Below are 20,031 nucleotides of genomic sequence, written 5' to 3'. Positions count from 1 at the left end.
GTTCTATGTAGTTTACGTGCCATCACTTTCTCCTTAAAATCCAGCGTTTACTCTCTCCATCTAGAGTATGCCAATAAAACCTATTAATTAAATATAGGCAACAAAAAGTGACCGTTCACGCTTCTCCAGATGTCTCTTGCTATACGTTTCAATTCACCCTCTGGTTTCAGTTGTCCTCGCTGTCTGCTTGTAACAATGTTGCTGTGAAAACCCGAGGCAACGAGTCACTGAGTGTCAGCTGTGCAGATGTTACGTCTAGACCCGTTCAAATAAACTACATTCTCTTTCAGACTCAAGGCTACCTTGATAGATGTCAGTTTTGTGAAGTAACACCTCATTTGTTTTGATGATCGAGTTAAACCAGATAATGCTGAGCAGATGAGGATACACCTTCATGATTCACATCCATCAGTTATGACGTGGAAAGACTGGCTTCCTGATTATTTTTACTGGCACCTGCTTCTAACTGAAAATTTTAAACTTGAGATGTCCTTCGAAACATTCGGAATGATTAAAAAATATATTTATATATTAGTAACATCATTTATCCCCAAATGTAATCATGATAAAGGATAATTAGCTCATCAGTACAGCTGGAAAAAGCACTGGGATGTTTTATGCATTTCACTGCCTTTTGTCCATCATGGGCACTTGGGTTTGATAGACAGCCTTTGAAGCACTGGACGTCCCGAGGCCGGTATCTCCACAGTCTAAACAAGCGTTCACCTGGGAACCCGTTGCCTGAAAACAGCAATCGGGTCTGTTGGACATTAGAGAAACCAATATTTGGCCCGAGACTGACAGTGTCCACCTCAGTACCGTTTCTGTAAGATTATACTTTAAAAATAAGAACGAACACACACATGCACACACTCACAATGGCTAAGAAAGCCTCACAGCTTAGGCCATCAGGAGTGGACTGTGTGAAAAAGGTCCCAATGTGCAGAGTTCTGGCCTTTCCAAACATGAAAGGAATTTCCTTTTTTTTTTTCTCTTTACAGAAAAACTGAGCACACAGGAGAATGGACAGACTGAGTCAATGAGCGGTCAAGTCTTTCTGAAGTTACGCCGCACTGGTGCCAGATAAGTATATAGATTCCTATTTTTCTGCAGGGAGAGAAAAACTATAAACAAAGAGGGAAAAATCCTTCAAGAAAGAACCTGTGCCAGAATGCTTTTTTTTAAAACAATAAAATGCAAAATTCAAATCTTTTTATAAACCTTAAAAGGATAGTTAACCCAAAAATGAAAATTTCATTACTCCCCTCATGTTGTTCCAAACCTGTTAAACTTTCTTTCCTCTGTAGAACATACAAGAAGACATTTTGAGAAAAGTCTCTGTGTTTTTAGTAAGTCAATGGTAACCAAACTATTGGGTTACCAAACATCTTCAAAATATCTTATTTTGTGTTCCACAGAAGACAGAAAGTCAAACAGGTTTGGAATAACATGAGGGTGAGTACATTTCCAAGAATTTAAATTTTTGGGTGAAGTATACTTTTAATGCAACATTAGACAGAAGAGGAACCCAAAAAGAGGTTTCCATTTCCTTGGAACTTAGCTTTTTTTTTTGACATCAAAGATAATGAATGTGAAAATTAAGCCAAATTGGGAGTGTTAAACTGGCTTTTGAGCAAACAGAGTGACAGAATATGCTTGAAGTAAAATCATCTTTAAATGTTGTCATATTGGGAATGATCTTAACACTACACTTCCCGTCTCATACTGCACATTTGTGAGACATTAAAAATGTGATTAATAAACACTTTGAATTGATGACTTGATTGCAAATAACAACACTTTAAAATCATCATGTAGAGCACATTTTGGTAGACATCTTCAGTATCAGAAACTACGATCAGCGTCAGAATGAGATGAGATGAGCAAACAAGCATAATCAGCACTGATCAGATCCGGTTTAACACTTTTATATTTTCCTCCTCCTCCTCATCTTCCATCATCATTACCATCATCATCAATGCAAGAGGCATCACAAAAAGTGAGATGAATCCAAAACAAGACACGTATCATTTCCACAGAGGCGATTTGTTCGTCTCTCGCGTCCTCCGAGGTGCAAGTGATAACGTCAGGCACCCCAGTAGTAGCTAGCACACTTCTGACTGACTGTCCTCGGAGTCAATACAAATGAATATGGTCGATTTGTCCCAAAAGGAGAAAAAATAACTAAGGCGAGAGGAGTGGAGAGCCATAAGGCACTTCCATACAGTGACAGCCACATGCCCTCACACACAGGCTAGATTGTGCAACCCGTGTGATCTGGGCCGTAGGTCCTCATTCAAGACTGTGAACAGGTTGTTGTTTGTGACAGTAATGGCTGAAAAATAATAGCTGATAATATAATAGTTCCTTCATTTTCTTATAAATGTGCATAAAGGCTTCTACTGTGGTGTGAAACCTACTGTAGCTCACAACGTAATGAAGTTGCCGTCCTCTCTCATGCTTTCTTGGCTACTGCTCGTCTTGGTGGGGCTGCCGTTGTGTGTAGGTGTGGTCAGGGAGCTTAAAGAGCTGCTACTGGGTAAGGAAACACTTTGTGGGAGGGGCCTGTGTGCAAATGCACCCGACGATAGGGCGCTAGCATGGGTGCCATTGCCATTAGTCATACGGTGTGGCGTGTACGTCGACAGGTTGTCGTTCTCAATGATGAGGTCAGTATCATCGTCACTGTCGCCCTCAGCCACACTGTTGCTGTTGCTGTATTGGCTGGCATTCTGTGAGGCGGGACTGGGGGCAGAGTCATGTGAGAGGGCGGAGCCTCCCGAGCCAGCGGAACTGTTGCCAGCAGACGTTTTACTCGCACGGTGCATCGTGTTGTTGCGCTGATTGGCGGGTTTCACTGTCACGATGAGGTTGTGGCTGTTAGCCACCATCATGTCGGTGACCTGATCCAGTGATTTACCTGCCACATCGATACCGTTCACCTCAAGAATCTCATCGTTGACTCCCAGCAATCCTGTGCTCTCTGCTAAACCACCTTTCACGAGGCGAGAGATGAAGATGCCGGGAACTTTCTCCACCCCTTGGGGAGTGACGCGGACGCTGACGCCGTCTCGGATGTAAAAGCCGAGGGGTTTGTTGGTGCCATGCTTGTGCAGACGGACACGGAGGTGCGTATCGGGTAAGATGTCCACATCTATGATAGAAGAGATCTGCCGGAAATCCTGCGGAAGGCCGATGAGCAGCGATGGTTTGGACCTCTGCTTTGGTTGATGCAGACCAGCTAGACCCTTTTTTCTTCTCTGAAGAGATCCTGTTGGGAAGGGCACGGGGTCATCTACATCTGAAGAGAGAGAGACAGAGAGAGAAACTAGTTATTTATATACTGAGAGAGAGAGAGACAGAAAAAACCTGTTATTTGTGTGTTGAATAATTACATTGAAACTAGTCATATAAAAGAATATGTGCTAAGAAAAGTCTACAAAAAGATTAAACTATTGATATTACAAATATATGCACACTAGCAATCATAAGTTCGGAATAATTAACTTTATACAACATTTTGAATTTATGCTCACCAAGGCTGCATTTATTTGATCAAAAATACAGTTATTATTAAAATATAAAAGAACTGTTTTATATCTGAATATATTTTAAGATGTAATTTATTCCTGTAATGGCAAAGTTGAATTTTTATCAGCTATTACTGCAGTCTTCAGTGTCTCATGATCCTTCAGAAATCATTCTAAAATGTTGGTTTGATGCTCGAGAAACATTTCTTACTAATATCACTGTTCAAAATAGTTCTGCTTAATATTTTTGTGGAAACCATGATATTTTTTTCAGGATTCTTTGATGAAAAAGTTCAAAAGAACATCATTTATTTGAAATAGAAATCTTTTGTAACATTAATTTTAATGTCTTTACTGTCACTTTTGATTAACTGAATGCGTTCTTGCTGGGAAAAAAATAAGTATTAATTTCTTTCAAATAAAAAATTTAAACTTACAGACCCCAAATGCTTTTGAACGGTAGTATATAAACCCCCAATACATAAATTACATTCTAGTCCTGAGAATAAGAAATTATACAAATAAAAGAAAACATGGTGCAAAAAACTGAAACTAAATATAGAGGGATCCTCATTTTTTTTGTTTCCCAGACAACATTTAAGGTGTGCTAAAGATTCAGCTGCTTCTCTCATCTCCTTCCATCCAATTCATTGATTGGCTTCATAAAGAAAGGGCCTCACAACTCCAGAATTTGTCCACTACATTTAAAATGATCTACTGTACACAACACTGTGCAGGTTTATCAGCGGCATAAAATACTGTTGTCTGTTACTAAAAATGAATTCAAGGAGATACAAAGTGCCTCGCTATGTGATTAACCATCTGTTCTACCAGTATCACATCACTGTGACCTCATTTATAAAATTGATTTCAATTTAATTTTATTCAATTTTAGATTTATTATTTTCAATGTTCTCTGAAAGAATTCGATATGACATTGACTGCTAAATGTTCATATTGAGCAATAAGGATGGAAAACAACAGAAGAGACCCGATCATAATAAAAACCTAGAGGCAGGGATGGATGGATGAACAAACAAGGATTGTAATAAATCTGTCCAAGGCACTTGCAATAGGTCAAGGGTCACGAGACTGAATCAGATTAAAAGGCAGATTAATCAAAGCCTCTCTCACAGCACATTATATTCACTGTTCAAAAGATCCAAACAATCACAGTTGATATGTCTGACTAGAAAAAGGAAAAAACAAGACTCGTTTTAGCCGATGAGCAGGTAACAGAGAACAGAGAGCCCTCCTGACTGGAATCTGGTGGGAGGTAACATGCGTCAGCAGGGAGAATGTTTTTGGTTATTTTTAAACTGCGGCAAGGGTTTGAGCGAGGGTCTTTGCGGAGAAGTCTTTTTGTGATTATGAGAGCACAGCCTGCTGGGAGCAGAAATAGCAGGAAGTCATCAACACCTTCCCGTCAGTCTGCTGACTAACATTAAACTGTGCGTGTTTTCTGCAGTGCGCACATTTAGTTCTACAGCTTAATAATTAACATTCTAGACCACTGACACTCCTAATTGAGATTGTAGATAGAGTGTCAATGGTCCATTTGAGAGATAGGTAGCGGTAATGCACTTGTAAGCCTGCGATCCACCGTAAAGCAAGAAGAAGAAGAAGACGCGTCACGCGCCGGCTGAAGAAGAAGACACGAACGCGCTCAGGACAGTTCGGACATTGCGGTGAATCAGAGGTAAAAAAACTATATAAATACTGTTCATTTTCTTGCACAGACCGATCGTTTCGTGACTTTACACACCAATGTATCGTCACGAGTCGCAGGGTTTAATTTGGTTTTGTTTGTGTATGTTTTTTTTACTCTCAAAGCCATGATTCCCATTCACTTCCATTATATGACTGGCAGACTGCAACGGTTTGACTTAAAAATCTTCGTTTGTGTTCTACTGAAGAAACAAAGTCACCTACATCTTGGATGCCCTGGGGGTAAGCAGATAAACATCAAATTTTCATTTTTGGATGAACTATCCCTTTTAAGTGAGCATACATCTTATGTGCATTTTGAAAATTTGTGGATGGCAATGTTATTTTGATATTATCAGTTTTCATTTAAATTTTACTTAGTTTTACTAAGTAATTTTGTTATATGCTTTTGTTGTTTTTATAAATTTAAAAAAAAAATTTTTTTTTAAATTTAAGTTAAGTTTTAGTAATTTTTGTACTTCGACCATAACATTTTATTCCAGTTAGTTAATTTTGTTAGGGTTTTGTATTATTGTATTTTATTTCAGCTTTATTTCAATGAACAAAAACAACTTTCTTTTGTTTTTCTTTTAGTTTTAGTTAAGAATAACAACACTGGTGGATGGAAACCTGGCTAATGATATTCTTGTCCCAAAATATGGCTTAAGTACCTTCGAGTACAATTTTTTTCATCTGCCAGGCAAAAATCATAAATCTGATCACTTAGAAAAGTAATAGCACATCTTCAGCAAGCCACAAAATCCATAGCACAAACTGTGTACAAAGTTTGGCTTAATAGCAATGCAATGCTTGATAGACCATCATGCATACTACAGTATCTCACAATCTCCAGCATTCTACAGTACGTTTCTTGGTTCAACAGAATTTCAAACAATCTGTGCCATCTGAAAGAAAAAGGCCCAGCATGCACCTCAAAAGGAGGTCACATGATGGGGATTATATTAATTAGTCTGTTTGACTACAAGCCCAGGTTTGTCTTAAGATCCACAAACAGTAGATTACAAGCTCACATCTAATTAATTACCATCAGGCCCCAGGGGCCTGCATGTGGACGGGGTGATGGGTGGTGAACTCTGACCCCTCTGCACATATGGAGGGATATGTTGAGCAGAAGAAGACACACTAGAGAAGGCAAAAACAATAGAGATGCACAAACCATTGTCTGTGTTTGTGTGACCTCATATTTAATCTGCATAAATGTGTAAATATTTATCCTGAGAGGAGTGTTGTCCATTGCATGTGACTGCATAAGTCTGGGTTTGCTTATAAAGACTGAATGTAGCTTATATAGTATGCATCACACACAGTGTCCCTCTCCCTGTCGCACAACATTAGTCTGGTGTCTGGACCCCTACAGAGATCAGGACAGCCTCTGTTATTAAACCTGCTCACGGGCTGGAGAGCGAGACGGGGTACCCAGGGAGGGTGAGTGGGAGGCATAGCGGGATCCTGGCAGAGAGGAGGGTCAGAGATGGGCATAATGGGCTGGCCTGAGGCTTTACAGCAGGTCCAACAACCCTCCCGGTTAATATGTGGAGGTGGAAACCACACAAACGTCCAGCCCTGCCCCCGAAATGCGCATTCTGTATTAAGACGTACTAATTAGTGAAATGACGTGATGTATTGCTTAGAGATCAGAAGCTAATGCATTGAGCTCTCAAGGATGATTAAGAGACACCATCCCCTTAGCAATCTCTCTCCCACACACATATTCACACAGACAAAATGTCCAAGGCTCTTGATGGCGACTAAAATGTTCATAAATGCAACAACAACAAACAGAGTTTATGACAATTTACATTCTAGACAGTCGGTACAAGCTTGTGTGTTCATATGTGGTTTGTGTGCGTCTGTTATCATCTTGTGTGCTGCGGTTAGTTATGAACACATTGAGAGCTGTGATGTCCAATTCACAAATCAGTTATTTTTAATGAGTCAGTCAAAAAAAATTTAATGAAAGTCTCAAACTTGTATAGCAGTTCGAATCCGACTCGCTCAGTTAGTAAATATAGTTCAAAACCATTTCTAAGGTTACAACTGACTCCACTCAATTGCAAATCTTTTTTTTTATTGTTAGATAGATAGTGATTTAATTAATTAGCTTATAAATAATATATTAAATAATAATAATTATAGTAATAATAACATAACATTTAACTTTAATTAATTGTACTAAATAAAATATAAAAAAAAACCATTTCTAAGGTTACAACTGACTCCACTCAATTGCAAATCTTTTTTTTAATTATTATTATTATTATTTATTTATTTTATTCAATTAAGAATGAACTTGGAACAATTACTGTACTTATAATTAGAAATGCATGCTTGTTTGCATTGTATTTGCATTGTAATAAATGTATTTTATAAAAACATTCAAATATTTCACAAAAATATAATAAAATAGGAAATATATATATATATATATAAAATATAAAATAGAATATAAAAATATAACTACAAAATGTCACTACAATAACAAAACAATCAAACAGGAACTAATCCACTTCTGAATAACCATCTTTAACTGTTATTTTGTCAACTAAAATCTTAAATGTTTAATTTTAGCAGCCCTCTGTGGTCATTTTTTTTTTACTCTGCAGCTTTGATGTCTATATATCGAGACTGAAAAACCGCTTCCTCCCCTCAGTAACCCTCTCAAACAACCTTCTTACCTGAAAGTAATATACAAGTAATCAAATGACCCCACTTATCACCAACCTGTTTCCACAGCAACCTCGCATTACTGCGATACTGTATGTATAGATTTAGTTGGGTTCAGATTGTGATGTATTTTCAGCTCTGAGTTGGACGAGTATAACAGCATTACTGAACCATTTATCAGATTATGCTAGTCTGAGGGAGAAAGCAGCTAGTATTACCAATAACCACGTGCAGTTTAGACAAAGGAGACAAAGACATTTCCCTCAGCTTTTCTCTCACACAATCCCGGAAAAAAATTGTATTTGTCTTATTTAGAATAAACCTCACGTCTAAACCATAGTGGATAGAAAGGTGCCGGCATAAACCAGAATCCAAACACCAGCCTGCAGCAAAAGTTTTTCACAAGTACTGACTCACCTGAAAAATACAATAAAAACATCAAAACGCTTGCCAGGTGTCTGAGGCCTGCAGGCACAGACTGAGCAAGAGCTTTGTGAACATTGCTCTCTGGATTACAAAGATACAGAGAGACTTTAGAGTTTTCCTCAGACGAAGAAACATCTGTGTCTGCGGACGAGATACCTAGTATCTAGATACCCTTTATGCCTGAAGTTCTTAGTAAAGTGTCTTAGCAAAGTAACATATTATAGGCTAATCATTTTAAATATGGACATGTTAAAGTATATTTTATGTTTTATGTCTATATTGACTCAATAACGCTCCTGATTCAGAGTTCATGACAATATACTGTATGGTGTCAATAGGACATTCATGTCTTGTAAAGAAAACAACACTGAGGTACTGTTGAGGAACTGTTCAACAAACCTCAATTCTTCTCAAACCACTATTGGAATCATTATTTCCTCTCCGGTTCCTTGGTGAAGTATATTATTGTAGAACAGGATAGCTTATTGACTTACTGATACTACCTCTGGGCAGTGTGTAGGGGAGCTTATTTACCCAGCGTTAACGCCTAATAATGTAGTGTTATGGCAAGGCTGGACAGCTTATTGACTGCGACCCTGCACAGCACATTGGTAGGTTATTAGCAGAGCCATATATCATGCTGACTGTGGAGCCAGTGTCTCTCACCAGCAGAGAATGGCTGCTGTGTGTCTGACAAGGTGCTGATGTGATACTGGCCCTGCATGGAGAGACAATGTATCTAATATGAGCACAATTTAATGTAATTCGTTCCACATGTGTTATCCCTATAAAGACACTAATTTTTATCTTTATGCAAATGTATGGCTGTCAGTTGATTAAATTGTAATCAAAGTAATCATGTGTCAATTAATTGAATCATTAATTAAATCCTAATTAATATATTAATGTAATATATTAATATTAAATGATCTGTATGATTTAATATTAATATATTCAATTCATATATTAATTAGGATTAATATATGCTTGAATTTTACTCTTAACTAAATTCTTATACGAACCCTGATACCCACACAGGCACACACACACATCAAGCCCTAGTCCATTGCCAAACCTCAATAAATGTGGTCTGGCCTTCAGCACTGTCCCTTTGCCAGAATTGTGGACAATGTCGTCTCTGTCAGTCTCTCTGTAGACTGCAGACAGGTATACAAGCTTGTCAAGATGAATAAAACAGGACGGCAGCTGGAGAGCAGATAAGAGCAGACACCTGATGCTGTTAGAGGAAGGCTGGTGACACTGCCACATCACAGGTGTGTTCACGTGGATCTCTGTCTGGATCTTATTACCTTCATGGCCTAGTGACTGAGAAGTATCCCTTTCCATCTGTGCTAAAAAGAATATCTGCATTTTGATTTTGAACTCTTTTACTGCTCTAAATATATTTTCAAGTGTTTGCAGTACAGTAGATGAGAAGCTGCTTCATAAATAAGCTGACAGTGCATTTTCAAGATCTTTTTCTGCTAAGCACAGCACACTATGGACAACAAAAACAGACTCAACACACAAACCTCTATGTGTACTGACACTTCTGCGACGCAGCATTGTTCTGTTTATGAGGGCAGTGTGAGGACTGTGACCTGTTAATACAGGCACTGAAATGAATATGCTCCTCTCACCAGTGTGAAAAAGGCCTAATGTTATCACCTACTGTGAATCTCGGATGTAGGATGTTTGTCTAGCTCTGCATCTGTCCCATGTACTTCCACCCCGTCTCTCAACAGTTGTGCTTACGGCTTTGTTTGGGTGTGGCTGTCTGGAGTTCACATACACACACACACACACACACACACACGGTACGTGTGCATGGTTCTGACTGTCTGACCTCATCCACTGTTACCACCATCTGGAGACTAACCCTCAGCCATATGGTCACCACAGCAACGGCAATCCCCACTGCCACACGTGCACAAGAGTTTGAGATCCATTCAAACTTAGCGCTGAACACTAAGCCACTTACAGACACAACCACACTTGCACATTCATAATGTGTTTTTGATCTCAAATAACGACAAAAACAGACAATTAATAAACCATCTGGTTAGATATGATTTCTGCACCCTCTGAAAAAAGTGCACTAATAGTTACGACATCACAAATATATTCATAAGACAAATTAATGCTCACAAAAACTACGGTTCGAAAGTTTGGGGTCAGTAAGATTTTTTTTAACTGTTTTTGAAAGAAGTCACTTATACAAAAATATAGTAAAAACTGTTATATTGTGAAATATTATTACAATTCTTAATAACTGTTTTCTATTTGAATAGATTTTCAAATGTAATTTATTCCTGTGATGGCAAAACTGAATTTTCAGCAGCCATTATTCCAGTCTTTAGAGTCAAATGATCCTTCAATTATTCTAATATGCTGATTTGGTGCTCAAGAGACATTTCTTATTATTATCAATATTGAAAACAGTTGTGCTGCTTAATATTTTTGTGGAAACCGTAATACATTTTTGTCAGGATTCTTTGATTACTAGAAAGTTCAAAAGAACATTCTGAAATAAAAATCTTTTCATAAAATTATGCATCTTTACTGTCACTTTTGATCATCTTAATGAGTTCTTGCTGAAGAAGAAAAAAATTAATTTCTTTAAAAAAATTTAAAAAAAATTCTAAAAAGAAAACTAATTTTACTGACCACTGGTTATTATATCTTACTTTTGAATGGTAGTGTATATCCTGCAATAAAGTGTTTTGATGGTATGAGTGCAATGTACCTGTGCTCTGATCAAGCACTAATGACTATGGGACTAATAGTTTTTTTCCCCCTTTGAGATTACTTCATAGGCTGATGAGAGCTGGCTGCTAATCCCAAATGATTAAAGCTGACACACACACACTTTTATACACACAAATACAGCTCACATGTATTTGACAAGTGTTTATACATCTTGGGAGCTAAGTGTATTAAATGGATAGTTCTCTCCCCCCATAAATTCTGTCATCATTTAATCACCCTCATGTGTTTTCAAACTCATATGACCCTTTCTTCTTTGGAACAGAAAAGGAAATGCTAGGCAGAATATAAAGTAACACAAAAATAGTCTATACTGTATGATTCATGTGCTACATTCCAAGTCTTCTGTTATGCTGGTGTGCAATGAAAGTTTTGCCGCTCAAAGTGACAAAAATGCCCATGTAGTGAATTCCTCTTTCTTCTGCTATCTAATGTAATATATTTAATTCTATTTTAGGTAATGCATTATTTCTAGTGATGAGTTTAGTAGTGCCTCTGCAGATAGTGACCTTACAGAGTGCTGGTGAATTTATTGCTAATATGAAGCAGCTTATGACAAATTTTCAGGATTCTTCGATCAATAGAAAGTTCAAAAGAACAGCATTTATTTGAGATAGAAATAGAATTTGTTAACATTATAAAAGGTCCTTACTGTCATATTTAAATAATTGAATGCATCCTTACTGAATATCAAAAACCTTTTGAACGGTAAAGTATATTTACAGTACTTTCATATTTGATGTTGATTTGATAGACAACAGCCATAACTGTTCATACTAAAAATGTATTTCAATGAACTGATTCAATTGTAGTATTTGCAGAGTGATTATATGTGGTTAAAGAAAGAAATGCCTTCATAAATAAATGAAAAATGCCCATAAATATCTCACAAATATATTTATGATATCTACTTTTATGATTTTTTTTTATTGGTCATATTTGGAGTTTTTCACCATCTGTTCCCATTGACTTTCACTGCATGGAAAACAGCAGTATGCTCTCCTTATAGAAGAAAGAACGTCATACAGGTTTGGACCAACATGAGAGCGAGTAAATGATGATGACAATGTTCAATGTTCAATTTTTGGGTGAACCAATCCTGAAGACAAAGCATAAATCTACACTCTTTCTTTACAATATAATCAGAAATATGAGACTACAGATCTACACATACACAGATCCATCTTGCCAACATGCTTTTGTGTTGCTACTCCCACGGAGTTTAAAATGAAACAGTAAAACGAAGTTCTCCCAATTAAACAATGAGTTCTTCCTATGTGCACTTCCTCCTTGAGGTGATGAGGAAATACAGATTCTTCCAAGTTCCTTCGCTATTTATGAGATCACACTGACATAGAAAGATCCTCTTCTCATCTCATATGTTCTCCTGAAACCATTCTAGTGTGATGCACAGCACTGCTAAATGCTGTGTTGAATGGAAAGAATGCTAAACAGCTATTCCCAGCACCGCCGCTGACTATAGAGGAACTATACGAACCGCGTGCATTCTCTTCATAATCCGCATATCAACAGCTGGCAGGTCGAGCAAGCATTCTTTTTATTTTGCACCGTCTCTCTCGAAGGCAGCACACACCCTTATGTTTAACACATTTTTGCTTTTTAACATAATGCATATTTCTCTGAGAATACGGAATGCCTTTCTGTCATCAATTTTTCATGTCTCAAATATGGCCCTATAAATAAGCGTAAAAACAATGTGTCATCCATGCATAAAGGCCACTATCAGAACCCAGTCTAACATTAGCCACAACCAGTTTAGCAAGTATGCAGTTAAAAATGGGAGCAATGTCATCTCAGTCACGGAATCTCCCCTGTGTTTCTCTCGCACTCTGTTCTTCAATACGCAGTAACTTCCAATGGTATGGTTGTCATGGTGATTGGCAGTATGATAGCACACCTGTGGAGCAGACCGTTCAGTCCAACTCAGACCTGCCTTTGTTCTTTCAATTGCTCTATGATTGTCTTAGCAATATACTGGCTATTGACCTGTCGGCCAACAGTCAAGCAGATGTGCACTGAAAAATCAAATGTGAACATCAGAGTTATCAATACTCATGGCTGTATGTGCAATTTAACAACTTCAAATGAAATTCAGATTTGGTTTTTAAAGTTATAGTTCATCAAAATGAAAGCTCTGACTACTGTTTTCCTTTTCCTCATATTGTTTCCTTCTTCCGTGGAACACAACAGGGAATTTTTGAAGAACACCCTGGACACGCTTTTCAATATAATGAAAGGGAATGGGACAGTCAAGCTCCAAAAGAGACAAAAAAAACGTTCCCAAAAAAGGTCTATATGACTTGTGTGCTACATTCCAAGTCTTCTGAAGCTATATGATAGCTTTGCAGAAAAAACTGACCAAAATTAAAGTCAATATTCACGTACAAACTCAATATCTACCAGTTTTGCTTTGTGCATTTATGAGAGTTCATGAGAGTCACAAATCAGACAGATTCAGTTCAACAAGGAATGGTTTTTTAAAAGTATTTATAAGTCTCTTATGCTCAAAAAGGCTGCATTTATTTGATTAAAAAATCCAGTAAAAAGGTTTTTATTTTAATATATTTTAAAATGTAATGTATTCCTGTGATGACAGAGCCGATTTTTTTCATGTGATACATTTTTTTGAGGATCCTTTGATGAATCGATCATTTAAATAAAACAAACATTCATTTTAAATATATATATTTTTTAAATATAAAAGTCTTTACTGCCACTTTCGATCAATATATTGCACCCTTGCTGAATAAAAGTTTTTTTTTGTTTAAATCACATAACTTCAGAAGACTTATGAATATAGTGAATGATTTGCACGGACCACTTTAATTTTATTAATTTTTTTTCTAATCAGTGACATCAATGGTGAAACACGAATGAGACTATCAATAACAATTACATTTTCTCTCTGTTTTTTTTTCCCACATAAAAAGCTATCCTATCTTCAGAAAACCTGTAATATAGCACACAATTCGTATGGTCTAGTTTTATAGAGCTATTTTGACCTTTTTAAAGCTTGACACAGCTATGGTCACTATGAACTGTCCTTGAACAGTAGGAGCTTCAAAATTTCTCCTTTTGTTTTTCATGGAAAAAAATAGCAACATCCATGTCGTTTGGAACGACATGAGAGTGAGAAAATAAAGACAGAACTTTCACTTGGGTGGACTTCCTTTAAATGTCCCTACAAGAGGAAACAAAGACAATGTGATAAGAATTAAACTGTTAAAAATACAAAACATGTTACAATATCCTTCTTTCCACTTGATCTTTCTTTTGCCTTCCTTTGCTTTCTTTCAACTGTCCTTCATGCACTTTTTAAAGCAGCACAGTGCAAATGGATTATTTTTGATGGCAACTGTTGGGATGATGTTTCCATAATATCCAAGATGTCAAAACAAAAACAGCATGGAAGGCGCATGTTACATCGACATGCCATCCAGATAACCCTGTGTACTATACATAGCATACTCATTAAGCATAGACAAGTGCAGGCACGAACACACACACACACACACACACACACACACACAGAGGGGCCCTAGAGTGCAGAACAGCTGCTGAATCCTCAGATCATTGTGCACAGAATGGGCATGTGGGGAAATATCCTTCCCATTCTTCCACTTCCTGCTAAAACCAGCAATACAGCCAATGGGATTTACACCTGCCTGCCACATATGATCTTCCTCACTTATTAGCTGAGGACACAACGCCACACACTCGACTTATTCAACCAAGACGGTTCAGAAAGGGGGATAGAGAAAATTATTTTGCTTCAAGGGGGTTTCTGCCTATAGACAGTGTCAGTTACTAATAAGACACAGGGTTTCTCTTGAATTCAATATAGTCGCACACACATACTCCTCTGTGCTTTCTTGAGGCATGACAGCCACATAAAACAACATCTCTAGGCTCTGGGGTCTCTCTTGAAGTGCCTGTCTTGTTATTAGCCATGTGTTCTCAGCGTGGAGAGAAAACCTAGAGAGCTACTAGTGTAAAAAAAGCCCAGTGGATTTGTTACACTTCTATTCTTCATCTTTTCATTGAGATTTCTCTTGCTGTGTGAAGCCTGCCACATCTTTGAGGGGCCTGTATACCATCTTCACAGACACTGCAAGAGTCCAGATGTACTACTCAAAAACATAAAATTTAAAAAATAGTGATCATTTTTATTATAGCATGTTTCAGCTGGAAAAAAAACAACAACAAAAAACTATGACTTACATTCCAGAAAATATGGCATATAAAATATAGCATACGTCATGAAACTCCAAACATTCCAATTAATAATTTCTGTGTGGCTATAAATTGTACTTTTGGCAAACTTTTTTTTTTTTTTCTAAAACAGCTTAAAAGTACATTTTAGTTTATATGTTCCCTGGGAATCAAACCCACAACCATGATGTTGCTAGCGTCATGCTGTAATGTCAATATTGGAAGAGCTCAAAAAGCACAGGACCATTTAATCCCTTCACAAAAAAAGAAATAAAATACACATTTGCAGCCCATCTCACCTCAAATAAATAAAGTAGCATGTAGCATGACATTGTTCATAATAATAATAATCCATCTAGTCCGCTAATCTACTTGCTTTTTTTTTTTGCAAACAATAGAGGAATGTGTCTGTCTTTGTTCATTTCATTCACCCATCATACCCTTTATCCATAATCACATGCTTCATTGCTCATGGCTTGAGATAAACACTTCCTTCAAGCTGCTCAACGAACCTCGGCAAAGTATTAGAACTATTTTATATCAAGAGTGATGGCACGACTCATATTAAACCATGGCAGATTTATAGCAAACGAGATTATATATATCCTACTCTGAATTCAAAATGGGAAGAAAAAAAAAAAACATGCATCACAATAAAATTTAAAAAAAATTATGTTTCTCCCCATTGGCCCCCAAAAGTTGCATGGCTGTGTGTAACTGGTCCCCATCTGTTTAGGGAACACCATTATCTGCTGGGATGAATGATTGTATGGCCACTCAGTGGGATGAGCTCATACTAAAAGCCAGATCAATCTCTGTCTCAGTCTAAAAGCCCCAGTCAGAGATATGCGGATGGGGTCGAGATCTGATTAGGGACCTCTGACAATCCCACCAGCTCACGGGATACATCACATCCTCGTGTCAATCAAGCTATTCACAACCAGACGGTTACATTTATGGTTAGCAGAAAACCTTAAAAACATCTGTGTTTGTTCTCAGTTTCTGTGTTTATATACCAACTGTGTTGCTGGGATTATTATAACATTCACAAGACAATTATGTAAACCCAAATGCAATTAAAAATCAATAAATTTGCCTGAAGTTCAAATAATGTTTGACATTTGTCAGATTGCCTGATATAAATGGGATAGTTCACTCAAAAGTGAAAATCATTCATCTGTAATCATTTACTCAGACTCTTGTTATTCCAAACCTGTAATACTTTCTTTTGTCATGCTGCAATAGAATCCTTCAATTTGTTACCTGTAAGTTATTTTACCACAGAGTGAAAAAGTGTAAATAGCCGAATATCATATTAATTGTAATTTTACTTTAAAATACTGCCAAATTAGGTGGGGTTTTTTTACAAGTACAGAACAGAAGTAACATTTTCAGGTGAAAATCAGTAAAAGGACATTCCTTTTAAGTTCCTAAGTGACACATCACATATTCTGTCTGATGGCGTTTTATTTTTTTTATGTATGATCCTGTGCTCATACATCTGTATGTAAGGGATAACGTACTTCCAGCCAGTTGTTATCGCAGAATAACCTGACAGGGTGATCAGGATCTTGTATCACCCTGAAGGGGGTTATTCAGCGATAACAACCAGCTGTATGTACATTATCCCGCTTATTACACGGATACTTGCTACATAAGTAAATAATTTGACGCAAAATATTGATATGAGTTGAAATATTTAAATGCAAAGCTTCCGTGAAGACAGCAGCTGCGAGCAAGCGGCAAATTCAAACTAGACAGACATTTAAGGGACATACAACTTATTACACAACATTTCACCACATAAATAATTAAGGTGATAAAAGATATTGATTTAAGGCGAAAATGTTTTAAAATCTTACCAGTTTGTTAGTTATCTTATAATCCATTAGTGTACAAAACAGTTGTCGCAAAAAGGCAGCAGCTGCGCTTGTATGAAACGAGAGAGTGAGTCCGCCAAACCAGGATGACACAGGCTAATTAAATAACTGTACACATACACTGAACAAAATTATAAACGCAACACTTTTGTTTTTGCCCCCATTTTTCATGAGCTGAACTCAAAGATCTAAGACTTTTTCTATGTACACAAAAGGCCTATTTCTCTCAAATATTGTTCACAAATCTGTCTAAATCTGTGTTAGTGAGCACTTCTCCTTTGCCGAGATAATCCATCCACCTCACAGGTGTGGCATATCAAGATGCTGATTAGACAGCATGATTATTGCACAGGTGTGCCTTAGGCTGGCCACAATAAAAGGCCACTCTTACTGACCCCAGACTTTTGAACAGTAGTGTGTATCAGTGAATAACTTAAATGTTTGCCTCACAAAAGCTTATCTCACAAATCACACGTTTGGAATGACATGAGGGTAAGAAAATAATGACAGAACTTTGTTTTGGGTGAACTTCCTTTAAATGTCCTTACAAAAGAAGAAAAAGACATTGTGATAAGAATGAAACATGTTACAATATCTTTCTTTCGACTTGATCTTTCTTTTGCCTTCCTTTTCTTTCAGTGTCAGTACATTGTAAATGGTGTTAGTCGTTTTTACAGGAAAAAAATGCTACAGTAAAAGCCTGTTAATTGGTTACCCGTAATTTATCTTACTATATGGAGTGAAAAATAATTGTCTTTTTTTTTTTACTGTAAAATGCTGTCGAATTTATGGGTTTTGCAAGTAAAACTATGAATTACAGTATTGGCCTTGTTTTATGGACAGGCCACCAGGCCAACCTGGTATTTGCATATTGCTTGTTGTCATTTCTGACATTTATTCATGGCATTTACATTTTGGGTTAACTATTCCACAGCAGTTCTTCAGGCAGGCGGCGGTAATCTATTCTGTTCAAATATGCAGGCATCACGCATTTAAAACTACATTCCCAAGAACGAGTCCTGCCGGTTGTTAGTTCCTGTCCTTTTTTTCCCTTAGTGACACAAACATGTCAACCATCAGATGTCATATATGAACATTAACCTACAATAAAGAGCTAATATACCTCAAACAATGAACTACACAATCAAATCATGTCAGTTTCCCACAGTCTCTTGAATAAACTCACAGTTATATGGGGTAAGTTAATGTGAAGCACCAGCCTAGGCTGTAAAAATGAACTGGTGTTATCTATTAACACTGATCAGAGGGAAGCAACGTAAGCATTTGTCACCCAGATGCTTTTATCATGATCTGAGGAGGGTGAGAGCTACAGATAAGTAGGTACATTTCTAAAGACTGGAAAATGTGTATGTGAAGGAGTGAAAACGAGCTTAATGATCAAAACAATGAACAACAGCAGTAAATGGGAATTGTGGGAACTCTACAAATCCAAGCCGGGAAGAGAGCTGGTACAATGACAAGGGGGACTAATCTGAAGCCACCTTACTCTTTAAATAGAAAAATAGGCATTTACTAATACTCTTAGCTGAAAACAGTGAGCATTTCATCACCAACTTGTCAGCATGCACAAACACAAGGACTGTGAGGACAACACTTCTCTTCATAAACAAGATGTGAACTGTGAGGCAGGGGCAGGTACTTCCTTGAGCATGCTATTTTTGTAACATCATTTCAACCTAAAGTGAAAATTCTGTCTTTATTTTCTCGCCCTCATGTCCTTAATATTGTTATTTTGTCTGTGGAGCGCAAAATGAGAATTTAAGAATCTTTACGACAGCTCTTTTTCATACAATGGGAGTTCATATTACGGCAGTTAAGCTCATGACAAAGAAACCACAGAAATGCACCACGTATGAAATCCACGACTCATTATATTCATTATATTTCGACTTTTCTGAAGTCATATGATCGGTTTGTGTGAGGGAAAAATATAAATGTTAATAAATATAAAAGTTATGATGTACTGATAATGTTCCCTTACAATGCGTTTATAGTCATATATAATGAAATAAATGACAGAGCCTTTTCATTAATATTGTGACATACAAAAAGAAAGAAATGTGGGGTGGGACTTGCTTTTATCCATCGGTTGTTGATTGGGTGGAGGCAGATCTGAATGTGAGCTTGAGGCTAATTGTAAGAAAGTGGCAGAATTTTATTGGGCAAAATTATCGAAATGAGAGAAGTCTTTCGTTTTAGCTGGAAGATTGAGTTATGATATATTATTTAAAGGGTTAGTTCACCCAAAAATGAAAAGATCGACAAAGTAGTCCGTGTGACATCAGTGGTTCAACTGTAAAGTTACGAAGCTACGAGAATACTTTTTTGCGCAAAGAAAACAAAAATAACGACTTTATTCCACATTTTGACCTACTGCGTCACTTGTGGACGCGGGTTCACGACAGTGTCATGACGCGAGCGTGTGGTAGCGCTGACCCAGATCTGGCATGACCCAGATGACATCATTACGCCAGATCTGGGTCACCGCCGCCACACGCTCGCGTCATGATACTGTCGTGCCAATATCTTAAATTGTGTTCCGAAGATGAACGAAGGTCTTACGGGTTTGGAACAACACGAGGGTGAGTAATTAATGACAGAATTTTCATTTTTGGGTGAACTAACCCTTTAAAAATTATGAGGTCATACATATTTGACAAAACATTGTTTTTATGTGCTGGTTGTTTTCAATGAACTTGTTATCCAGTTCACAAATTGGACTGATTGATTAATTCACAAACAAGAGTGATTCTTAAAAAAAAAAAATCAATGTTCTTTCAATG

General features: G+C 37.2%; 1 protein-coding gene across 1 annotated transcript in view; it reads right to left on the bottom strand.

The window, feature by feature from the left end:
- Positions 1–1,581: 1,581 nt before the first annotated feature.
- The window catches only part of LOC107726251 (partitioning defective 6 homolog alpha-like), a 25,680-nt gene continuing 7,230 nt past the window's right edge, over positions 1,582–20,031 (bottom strand). The window contains exon 3 of the mRNA XM_016535785.1: positions 1,582–3,301. Coding sequence (XP_016391271.1) covers positions 2,427–3,301 — 875 coding nt within the window. The 3' untranslated portion in view covers positions 1,582–2,426. The remainder of the gene's footprint in view (positions 3,302–20,031) is intronic.

Source organism: Sinocyclocheilus rhinocerous, unplaced genomic scaffold (assembly GCF_001515625.1).
Source record: "Sinocyclocheilus rhinocerous isolate Xijiao unplaced genomic scaffold, SAMN03320098_v1.1 scaffold553, whole genome shotgun sequence".
Classification (NCBI taxonomy): domain Eukaryota; kingdom Metazoa; phylum Chordata; class Actinopteri; order Cypriniformes; family Cyprinidae; genus Sinocyclocheilus; species Sinocyclocheilus rhinocerous.
This window is presented reverse-complemented; position numbering and strand designations above follow the sequence as displayed.